The 11,504-nt window shown below is 51.7% G+C and overlaps 1 protein-coding gene across 3 annotated transcripts in view; it reads left to right on the forward strand.

Annotated features, from left to right (window-relative positions):
• Pmm2 (phosphomannomutase 2) overlaps positions 1-11,504 on the forward strand; it is a 30,425-nt gene that overhangs the window by 15,463 nt on the left and 3,458 nt on the right. For 2 of the 3 annotated variants that reach the window (XM_052759420.1, XM_052759422.1), the window contains exon 8: positions 6,226-7,887. The exons of the other annotated variant lie outside the window; for it this stretch is intronic. In XM_052759420.1, coding sequence (XP_052615380.1) covers positions 6,226-6,327 — 102 coding nt within the window. In that variant the 3' untranslated portion in view covers positions 6,328-7,887. Of the gene's footprint in view, positions 1-6,225; positions 7,888-11,504 lie in introns of those variants that run through there. 3 annotated transcript variants of the gene reach the window in all.

The raw sequence follows: 11,504 nt of genomic DNA on the forward strand, positions 1-11,504 counted from the left end.
TTTGATGGCTGCTCTGTCCAGATCTGCCCTGTCAGAGGTCCACCTCCAGCGGGGTCCCTCATGACAGTGGATTACTTCACTTAGTGTGACAGCCTCCAGGTTCATCCTTACAAGCAGCAATAAGAATTAATTCCCTGTGTTGCCAGGCAGTGGTGGCATATGCCTCTAGTCCCAGCACTCAGGAGGCAGAGGCAGGTGGATCTCTGTGAGTTCCAGGACAGGGAAAACCCTGTCTCAAAAAAAAAAAAAAAAAAAAGAAGAAGAAGAAGAAGAAGAAGCATTTCCTTTGTTATGGCTGGATAACCCTGCACTGTGTGGGTATGCTATTCACCTTATCCATCCATGGGCAGACTGAGTTCTCTCAGCCACTGCGAGTATCACCTTTGATTGCAGGACCATGGTTCACTGTGTGGATGTTTATCTGTGAGCCTGACATTGCAGACCTAGAGACAGGAAGCAGCCTCTAGACACTGTCTTGGGCTGACCTGAAAGCTCGGGCACAGGAAGCCAAGTAAATAGGCAGGCCTGGACCAGACAAACACTGCCACTGCACAGCAAGGACATCACAACAGGAAAGGGCAGCCTGTGCCACGGGTGGTGACGCACACTTTCTTTCTTTTTTTTTTTTTTTTTGGTTTTTCGAGACAGGGTTTCTCTGTGTAGCTTTGCGCCTTTCCTGGAACTCACTTGGTAGCCCAGGCTGGCCTCGAACTCACAGAGATCCGCCGGCCTCTGCCTCCCGAGTGCTGGGATTAAAGGCGTGCGCCACCACCGCCCGGCTTGGTGACGCACACTTTCAATCCCCGCACTTGGGAGGCAGAGGCAGGTGGATCTGTTGCTCAAGGCAAACCTGCTCTACACAGTGCGTTCCAGGACAGCCCTGTCTCAGAAAACAAAACAAAAAAAAACCCAAAAAAGGCAGCCTCACAAACCATATGTCTGTCTATTCAAAATAAAAATATATCAGAGATTCCTGCAGCTCAGCAGCAAAGTAAGAACCTGATTTAAGGGGCTGAAGAGACATGGCTCAGTGGTAAAGAACACTGGCTGCTCTTCCAGAGGACCCAGGTTCAATTCTCAGCACCCTCATGGTGGCTCGAAACAATATATAACTCTAGTTCCATGGGAATCTGATGCTGTGTTCTGTCTGGCCTCTGGATACCAAGCACTGGTGCACAGACATACATGCAGGCCAAACACCAATACATAGGAAATAATTTTTTTAAAACTGATGTAACGTGTTTGAAGGCATATTGCACCAAGGAAAACACACAGTGGACTCCTGGCCTGTGGGGGTCAACATCTGTAATCGTAGACCATTAGATAACAAGTTCAGGGTACAGGGAGAGCCCCCTTCCTCCAACTTGACCGGCCGTTACTAATAGACACACAGAAAAGGAGGTAGAAGTCAATGACCCTTTTACAGGGGAATTGGGAGCTTGCCTCCAAGATGTGATCCTTTAAAATTGTCTCCTGCAAGTCTCCCAGGTCACAGTCCTTTGCCTCCAAAGAGAGCCCAGCTGCCTGCTGGTACACTTTTGAACTGGTTCACTTAATAGTCTGTTGATAACTAAATGCTGTTAATGGAGAAAGCAGAGGATCTAGTTTTCAGGTACCTGTGGGATGCAGCCTGAGCTGGACATTCAATGAACTTGCTCTCTGTACTTCCAACCCCCACACCCATTCCTCCTTCCTGTAGCCTGCAGAGGCCCCTCCCATTCAGTGGTGCAGCGTTTCATCCTCCTGAAATCTAAGGGGGACCATCTGCCTTGAAAGTCAGCTCAGGGTGGTCAAGGGTGAAGGTGGTAAACCACCCAGACTGGAAATGGTCCCACCACTTGCCACAGCAGTGAGACTCACAAGCCTGTCTCTCTAAGAACCTCTATGGGGATGAAGTTCCCCTTCTAAAGGAACCCTATGAGGATGAAACAGGGGCCTGGGAGGTCTCAAGGCCTGGCTAACCCAAGGAGCCTGGGATTACTTTTTTTTTATATGTATTGGTGTTTTGCCTGTATGTTGAATCTGTGTAGCACTGTGTGCCTGTTGCCTGTGGAGGTCAGAAGAGGGTGTCAGGTCCCCTGGAACTGGTTTCACAGGTGGCTGTGAGTTGCCTCGCGGGTCCTGGGAGTCAAGCCTGGGTCCCGGGGAGAAGAACCAGTGTTTTAACTGCTAAGCCGGCTCCAGCCCCAGGGGTGCATCTTTTCTTGTTTTTCATGTTTTGTGAGAATGTTGCAGAAAGGTTTAGCTCTGAATGAGAGGTCAGGCCTGTAGAAAACCCTAGAGAGGGGTTACCTAGCCACTGGTACCTTCCTAAACAATCAAGGTGTTCATTCAGAAATCACATCCTGCTGTCTTCAGCCATGTTTTGGGTGAGAGCTTGGATTTTGCCATCCTGGACTGAGTCATGCCTTCAAGGACCAGTGACAGCATACAATGTGTTCTCCCCACCCAGTTCTTTCGGGAGTTCTTTACCGAGGGAATCCCTGGATGATGCCATGCTCTCCATAGTCTGCTTCCTGAACTGACGGATTTTTAACCAGGTTAGAGGTTCTCAGACTAGCTTCAGGGGTTTCCTGAGTCCCTGTCTGTCTGCCTGCCTTCCTGAACACCAGAGTGCATGGTCTACTGGTCTTGAGTCTGGTTCTTCAGGGTGTAAACATCCCTCACCACTGTCTGGGCTGTGGTTCTTTAGTTCAGGGAAGCACAGGCTTTGACCTCTGGTATGCAGTTGACTTCTTGGGGTCACAGAATCTGTGTCTCCTAGATACATAGTCATGCCAAGGCTGGCCCATAGTTGTCTCCTGCTCCACTGCCTAGAGGAGTAGAACAGTGGTCAAGTTTCAAGCCATCCACAGACCTGACCTCCACTCCAGGGCCTACAGCCCAGCCCATGTTGCACTCCACATTCTGGTTCTAGATTGGGATAACTGGGACTCACCTTAGGTGTACATTCAGAACCTGGCCCTGCCTGCAGCTGGCCTTTTGTTTGATTGGTTGGTTGGTTGATTTTTTTGAGACAGGGTTTCTCTGTGTAGCCCTGGCTATCCTGGAACTGGCTTTGGCTATGTAGACCAGGCTGGCCTCGAACTCACGGAGATCCACCTCCCTCTGCCTCCTAAATGCTGGGATTAAAGGCGTGCGACGCCGCTGCCGCTGCCGCTGCCGCTGCCACTGCCACTGCCACTGCCACTGCCACTGCCACACACACACACACACACCCCAGCGGGCAGGTGTGGGTTGTTGGTGTTTTATTGTCAGATAAAGCACCACTCCAGGCAGTGTGCTCCATTTGAGAGCAGTCCCTTTCACTCACTCACACACACACACCCAGCGGGCAGGTGTGGTTTTTGTTGGTGTTTTATTGTCAGATAACGCACCACTCCAGGCAGTGCTGCTCCATTTGAGGGCAGTCCCTTTCACGTCCGTGCCTGCCTCACCTCAAAGCAGGCAATGAAGTTCTTTATCATGGAGTCAGGACAATGAGAGTGTGGGCTAAAGTGTGCAGACAATCAGTCTGTGCTGTGGGTGGCTGTCCACACAGCAGCTACACACCGGCCATGCAGCCCCTCTGGATCCTTCTGTGAAAAGGGGCTCACAGGCTGTGGCCAGTATTGGCATTGTCCCCACTGTGGCAGGGTAACCAGTGCTCATCAGTCCCAGCTTCCCTTTCCATTCTCAGACCTTGGGCGTTGTAAGGATTTAAATATTAACAGGCTGACTTCCAGATGCCTCGGGGATAGGATGGCCCATTCCCAGTTCTTTAGGAATAGTTTTTGTTCTGGGAGCTTGGAGTAGCTGAGCTTCTCCTAGCAGAATCAGGACATACGCATATCCAGCCTGTGCACTCTCTAGTTCCCAGACCCACCTGGTTCTAGGGGGCAGCCTCTGCCACTAGCTCAGGCTTAGTTCCGTTTCAGATGACCTCAGACCCACTGTTCCATGCTTTGTACAGCCTGGGCTTTGTTTTTGAGACAGGGTCTCACTCTGTAGACCAGGCTGGCCTCAAATTCTTGAAGATCTGCCTGTCTCTGCCTCCCAGAGTGCAGTTTTGATTTTTCACACCTGACAAAGTGTAGAGTTCCTCAAACAGCTCACAGGTGCCACTTGCTGACCCAACAAAGCAGGAGCATGGAGCCCTGCTGTGTGAGTCAGTGGCGGATGTAGCAGCTGGCATAGGACCAGTCTAAGCCTTTTGTTTCTGGAGTTTCTCTTCTAAGGTAGTAGCTTCTGTCAGGAGCCCCCACTGCACCCCTAGCCATTTGTAGCCAGTTTTATGGCAAAAGCCCAGGCTCTGTGACCACAAGTCTACCTCTAGGAAGCTGACATGAGCTCAGGCTTCAAGGACAGATGGGGGAGAGGAGGAAGTCTGCAAAAGGAGGAAGGTGTGATCTAGCCTGCTTTAACTCTGCCAGGTGGGAACAAACTGGCCTTCAGGAGGAGTGCTCCAGGCATAGCCTCAACGTGGATTATTGCCCCACCTCTGGGGGTGGTTCTACCGGGAGAGTTTGCTGTTCCAAGGTGACTGGGTTTAGGACAGTGACTCTTCCTTGGTGCCTCCAGTTTTGAAAGGTGTGAGATGGGTTTGGTGACTGGCACTCAGATTCAGTTAGGGCTGAGACAGAATATGACTTCATCCTGCTTTTAGTCCCCTGTGGTTTGAAGTAGATGCTTTATAGCAAAAGCAGCTTCCAAGTGCCTGTGGTCCGTTCTCCAGAGAGAGCCTAGTCCCATGGTGTTTGTGACTTCTGGGATCCCTGTGCCAGCCCCTCCATCTCTGCCTGCTGCTGGGCTCCCTCAGATTGCCACCCTGTCTTCTTTCTTCCCGTCTACCCTCAGATAGTCACATCCGGCCATTTACATTTCATTAAAATCAGTGATGGTTGCTGTGGGGTGTTCTGTATGTCAAATGTGTTGCTGATTAGTCAATAATTAAAACACTGATTGGCCAGTGGCCAGGCAGGAAGTGTAGGCGGGACAAGGAGGAGAATAAAGCTGGGAAGTGGAAGGCTGAGTCAGAGAGACACTGCCAGCCGCCACGATGAGAAACAGCATGTGAAGATGCCGGTAAGCCACGAGCCATGTGGCAAGGTATAGATTTATAAAAATGGATTAATTTAAGCTGAAAGAACAGTTAGCAAGAAGCCTGCCATGGCCATACAGTTTGAAACCAATACAAGTCTCTGTGTTTACTTGGTCAGGTCTGACGGCTGTGGGACTGGCAGGTGAGAGAGATTTGCTCTGACTGTGGGCCAGGCAGGAACACTCTAGCAACAGATGGTAGCCTGTGCCTGTAATCCAGCCAAAGGAGGCCAAAGCAAGGATGTTAAATTTGTGGCCAGCCTGGGCTATGCAGCCTAACTTCCTCAAAATGGGTAGTGGTGATGATGATGAGGTAGATGATGTAGCAGTGCAGCCTAACTTCCTCAAAATGGTGGTAATTAAACTGAAAGCTGGGGAGATGGCTCATGGTCACATATCTGCCACCCAAGTGAGAGACCTTTTCAGATCCCAGCACCTATAAGCAGCCAGGCATAGTGGTGAGCGCTTCTAATCCCTGCACTGGGGCGGCAGGACAAGCAGATCCGAGGACTCCCTGGCCAGCTGGGCTAGCCAAATCAGTGAGGGCCAGGTTCAGGGAAAGACCCTGTCTCAATGAGATGGAGAGTAAGTGAGAGAGACCCAGTCAACCTCTGCCCTCCAGATGCGTGCATACACATAGGAACATGCATGCATACATAAACCACACAATCAAATCAACTCAACTCGGTTCCCCTCTTACTGGCCACACGTCAAGTGCCCAGTCACCCCTGTGACCAGTGGCTGTGGGCAGACTGACCAGCCATGTTCATTTCACAGGGTGTGAGCAACCCCCCTCTCGGCTGCCTGCCCCACCAACACTCCTTGTGACTTTCCAGAGAAATTTAGGCACAAAGACAAATTAATGGCTGTGAGATTGTCATTTACTGTGCTTTTTCCCTAGAATAATGAGCCGTAGCCAGATCCTCACAAAGGCATCCTGATGCCTTTCATGAGCATAATTACCTTTTGAGCTCGATTTTGGTTCATGAGGTTAACCTCCTTGCTCAGTGTGACTAAAATGTCATTCCTTTCTTGGAAACTAAGGAAAATGAACTGAAGAAACCTCCCTAACCCAGGAACATCAGGGTGGCAGCAGCCAGGGACCAGGACAAACCGTAGCCTGCTGCTTCTGTTGTGTCTCTGCAGGGTGGCAATGACCATGAGATCTTCACAGACCCCAGAACTGTGGGCTACACAGTGACAGCACCCGAAGACACACGCAGGATCTGTGAGGAGCTCTTCCCTTAACACCAGAGGAATGGGGTCCTGGCCAACAAAACCGAAAGGTCACTCAGGGTCAGGGGTCACTTAGTGCCAGAGCTGGAGTCCCTCCTCGAATGCATCTGCCCCTAGCCTCCAGCCAGGCTGTTCTCATGGGTCCAGTCACACAGGGACTAGAGGTCATCTTACTGGGCATGCCAGTAGGCCATGCCTCCACCTCCATCCAGTATCACCAGCAGCCCCAAGGGAAAGGAAAGAACTTAAGTCAGAAATGGCTGTGGCTCGGTGTGATGGCTCATGCCTGGACTCTGTACTCAGGAAGCAGTACTGAGGCAGGAGCATTGCCACAAGTTGGAGGCCAGCTGGGGTACAGAATGAGACCCTGTCTCAAACAGAATAGTAGGTCTGGGGTTGGGGGCATAGCCCAAAGAACACTTGCCTAGCATTGATGAGGCCCTCTCTTGGATCCCAGCCAAGATTTAGGTACCTCAAAACAGAAGTATTTCACCATTCCCTTCTCCCAGCCCATGGTCTAAGAGCTAGCTGATAAGATACATGGCTAGTCTTTGAAATTTCCCCATGATGATACAGGAAAAAACAAGAATATGCCTGGGTCCCTTACCCTTGGTGGAACTTAAGATGTGGGTTTGGAGAGGGCTCTGTTCTGAGACATGGTCTCCCTATGTGGCCCTGGCTGCCCCAGAACCCGCTATGTAGACCAGTCTGAGCTGAGCTCAAGGACTTTGCCTCTGCCTTACAAATGCAGATTACATGCACCAACACAGCAGCGGGGCTTCATGAAAACCTGACAGTTGTCAGTGTTCAGACCCATGTTATCACCAAAAAGGGGGCCCTGATGATGAGAAAAGAACAAGCCATCCACAGCTACCCACCTGGACAGAACTGTCTGCAGTCTGTGGTGGAGACTGGGTCATGAACTAAGGCCAGTGTCCTGCTGAAGGGCTGCTGTTTCTGTTTTCAAGCCGGCTTCCTGTGTGCGAACTGCAGACCACAGCTTGGCCTGCCTGCCTGACAGCTGGCCAAGTGACAAGTGATCCCAGTTGTTACCTCCACTGGCCTGGCTGGACCTATCTGCTACATTTTACAGCAGGAGGGCGGACAGAGGAGCCAGCAAAGCCAAGCCCCGTCTGCAGTCCCTACCACCAGGCTGCCTGACCTGGGTAACAGACCCAGTTCCTGAGGCATCAGCAACAGCACAATGGCCACAGCAGCAAGAGCTGCCACTCCTTCAGCCTCTTCCTGGAGAGTGCAAGGCATCCTCCAGAACCTCAGGGAGAGCCTTCCAAGAATTTTTCCCAGGCCGCTTTCCAGTGCCTAGTAAACGGTTCTGCAGCCCGGCTCCTGCTTGGGAGCCCCTGCCGCCCTTTCCTGCCTCCAGCCACTGTGAGTTCCCACTGCCCTGCCCTTGGCTGCCCACATTGGCACCTGCTGCTGACCCCTTCACCTCTGCCCACCTCCACAGAGAGTGCCAGGACCTCCACCCTGTGACATCTGCCCTTGAATTTTATGGCAGTGCTCTGAATACTTACCCAGGGAAACACATTAAAGGGACTGCATCGCTCCTCACTTCTTATTCTGGTCACTTTAAGCCTGATATCGAATGGTTTCTTCTCTAGTTCTTCAGAGAATTCCACCTTGGGTCCTGAAGGCTTTTCTGCTCTTCTGCAATGACACTGGAGCTCCTAGCTGGCCCAGAGGCTGTGTTCTGCCTGCAGGTCCCATGTTGCTCGCAGGTGGGGACCCAAAGCTGCCAGGTGGGCTCCAGGCTTGCCAGTTCCTACAGTGGCTGTCACAGACCCCCACTGTCTTCATTCAACCATCCCACCTAATCAAGGGCCTCTGCTCTCCAGGCATTGCATGACTGTAAAATGACAGTGGCTAAGTCACACATTTGTGGCCTTGCTGGTGAAGCAAGGCCTGCAGTGTGGTAAGTGGCTACCCAGGTCCAAGAACTGTTTTTGCTAGACAGTTGTATCTTAAGACAAGCCCTGACCTCGGTTTCTTATCTGTCAAGAGTTCAGTCCTACCAAGTAGGGATTGCAGAGGACTCGAGGAAAGCATCCTGGGCTGCTCTGCATGAGCTGCCTGTCCAGGACTCACGGTCACCAACTTTTAGGAAGCCTCAGGAAAGCCTGAGCTAACAGGAAGTTTACCAAAATGCTTGGTTCCCATGTAGGGCACTGCATGACCCTAGAAGGTGTTCCCAACCATGTCTGGGTGGGCAGACAGGCACTGAGGAACAATTTCAAGTATGCTTGCTCTAGACACGTGAAACACTGAATCACTTCCTCTTCCTTACCCCAGGCTAGGTGTACCTACCACAGCACACCAGTCAACTTGAGAAACCCAGGCTCATTTACTGTGGTCACCTCATCTTGTCCGGCCTCTCCCTGAACAGGCTTGATAGGCTGGTTACTTCCCCAGCCACTGGGAGAATCACTGATTCATCAAAATCCCATCCCTGGCAAAACCACCCCACCCTGGGCTGTCATTGCCCTATCAGCAACCTGCTACTCCTCCCCCACAAAGGCAGGTGGCCTCACTGGTGCCCTTCTGAGCCACTGGACCTATATGAGCAGCAGCCCCATCTCTGGTTCTCTACATAGTCCCTGGGGAGCCTCAGGAACCCCAAGACCCTTCCTTCTCTGACATATTTACATGACATCCTAAGTGCCACCACAGAGCATTTACTTATAACTCACCATATGAACAAGCCCCATCCATTCCTGAGCTCAGCTTTCCTATGTTAGATAATGAAGGGACTTCCTCATCAGTTAAACACGCTGCAGAGGGTATCAGCCATTGGCTTGGGAGGCACCCTGTCCTCCCAGTAGAACCTTTCCAGGTTCACACTGGCACAAGTGTGCACGCAGCCTTTACAGTCAGCTCAGCTTGTTGCACAAAACAAACTTTATTGAGGATGAGTTAGCTGATGGGGTCACAGGTCTAGATCGGGCATCTGTTCTTTCCTGCCCCTTCACCGCGCTAGGTCCTTCCTGATCTAGAAATTGACACTCCTGTCTGAAGAGAGGGGGGTCTCTTCTAACACCAATAACCCTGCAGTTCCAGAACAGTCTAGAGGCTGAAGTGATGTGACCATACAGGAAAAGCCCTTTACAAAGGACTCTGAGAGACAAAAGAATCCAGAGGCCATCCTGCCAGCAGAACTGGGCGCCAGCTCAGTGGGGGCAGGGCCCACTAGCAGGTCCATGATCATGTCTCAAAACAAACAAGGGCTGGGGATTTAGCTCTGTGGTAGTGCACTCGGCCAGCATGTGCGGGGCTCTGGGTTCCACTGCTAACATAAACCCCAGAACTTTGACTCTGATGGCCTTGTAACGTTAGGCATTGAAGAAGTAGACCTTGGATTGGGGAAGCAAGGCTTAAGACAGCTCTGACCAATGCTAAGTAGTTTCCCTGCTTCTTCAGTGCTGGGGGAGCCCAGGGCCTTGGAAATGCCAACAGGCACTGCAGTGATCCACACTGAAGCCTCTGCCTGCAAGGTGTTTTGGGGTTTGTTGTCTGTTTGAGACAGGGCCTTACTGTATTGCTGTACAGCCTGGGCTATCCCCAAACTCTTGGCACCCTGCATGCCTTCCCACCTGCTGGCGTCACAGGTGTGCCTTCATGCCCTGCTGATTTTATTAACTAGCTCAAACTCCACAGAGCCCTGTCTGCCCTGCCTGCAGCACTATGGATGTTTCACGCGAACTGATCTTTAGACTTCTTTTTGGTGGTTGGCTTTGGCTTTAGTTGTGATTTAAAAATAGAAGTAGTTGGGTAATGGGTTTTTGAAACAGAGTTGAGATCTCGTCAGAACAGGAGTACCAATACTGCAGGGGTGACTGGGGCCCCAGTGGTCTAGACCAGAGGCTTCTTTGATATTGGGGGCACTGTAGACATCAGCAAGTCTCAATACTGGATGAGGGTCCATCCTAAGGGGACAAAGGCGGGAACTCTGATGACCGTCATGGCTTTCGAACAGTCATGGGGGTCAGGAACACAGCTCAGAGGGTAAAGTGAAGGATGTGCGTTCAAGCCCCAGAAAAAGCCAGATGTGATGGTGCACACTTAAGTAGTCCCAGAAGTAGGGAAGCTGGGCCAGGCAGAAGCCAGCGTAGCCCGTCTGGTGAGTTGGAGGTCAGTGACAGACCCTATTTTTTCTTCTTAAAGGATGGCTAGCACCTGAGGAACTGAAACAGGTTGTCCTCATGCATTTGCACAAACGAGAAATAAGTGGCTAAACGTGCAAGAGTCTTGTGCAGCTGCTTTACCTCCACTACTCAGTTGGACCACTTTCTCTGTTGCTGGGCTACCGGCAGATGTTTTTTCTACTAGGTCAAAGGTGCCTTTCCCCTACCAGGCTTGGCTGACGGCCCAGAGCCTCTCTTGGGGCCTGTCTGCTGGCTACGGAACAGACTTCCAAAGCCACTTTGCCAGGACCCAGGAAGGCTCCCTGAGGTTGACAGCCTCCTGTGTCACCCCACTGTCCCTAGCTATCAATAAAAAAGCTGGATATAACACTCTGCCACACAAGAGGGGGCCTCACGGCAGGCATGGCCCCTCTGAGCGAAGCTTTGCTTTCACTCTGGTATGGTTAGGCTTCGGTGGCACCTAGAACTCTTTATTTCAGCCCCCAAGTGCAGAGATTACAAGGCATGCACCACCCCCTCCCCCTCTACAGCTCTTCCTGCAGAGGCCTCCTCCTCGCCCCCACAGCTCCCTTCAGCACTGCCTTAAAGATAGGCTGCATGCCACAGGGAACGGTACCTTATACCTACAAGTAGAAAAGACCAGCATTCCCAGGGGTGGGGGGGTCAGCTGAGCCCCAGACTGCCGGTTAGAGCAGGAGCTCCTAAGGGTTGGAGTCTTTCCCAGAAGGTGGAGACACACCTGTTGTAAAGACACTAAGAGGCGAAGTCCCCTGGAAAGTTCCCCACATACATAAGCCTGAACTAGTCAGGCTGACATCAGAAGATGGATCTGACCTGGTCCCAAGTTAGACGGGGCATTGGATCATGGGGAGCCTCATAGGGCTGGTGACACCCCTCAGGGAGCTAAATAGATGAGTGGTCCTTATGGGCTTGCTTGACCTAGGCGGAGCATTTGGGGACATAGCAAGTTTGGCCTACCCGCCCTGGGCTGGGGCTGCACCCTCTCCACTCAGCCACCGCAGGCCCCTC

Source organism: Peromyscus californicus, unplaced genomic scaffold, assembly GCF_007827085.1.
Source record: "Peromyscus californicus insignis strain IS unplaced genomic scaffold, ASM782708v3 Scaffold_3__1_contigs__length_106647218, whole genome shotgun sequence".
Taxonomy (NCBI): Eukaryota; Metazoa; Chordata; class Mammalia; order Rodentia; family Cricetidae; genus Peromyscus; species Peromyscus californicus.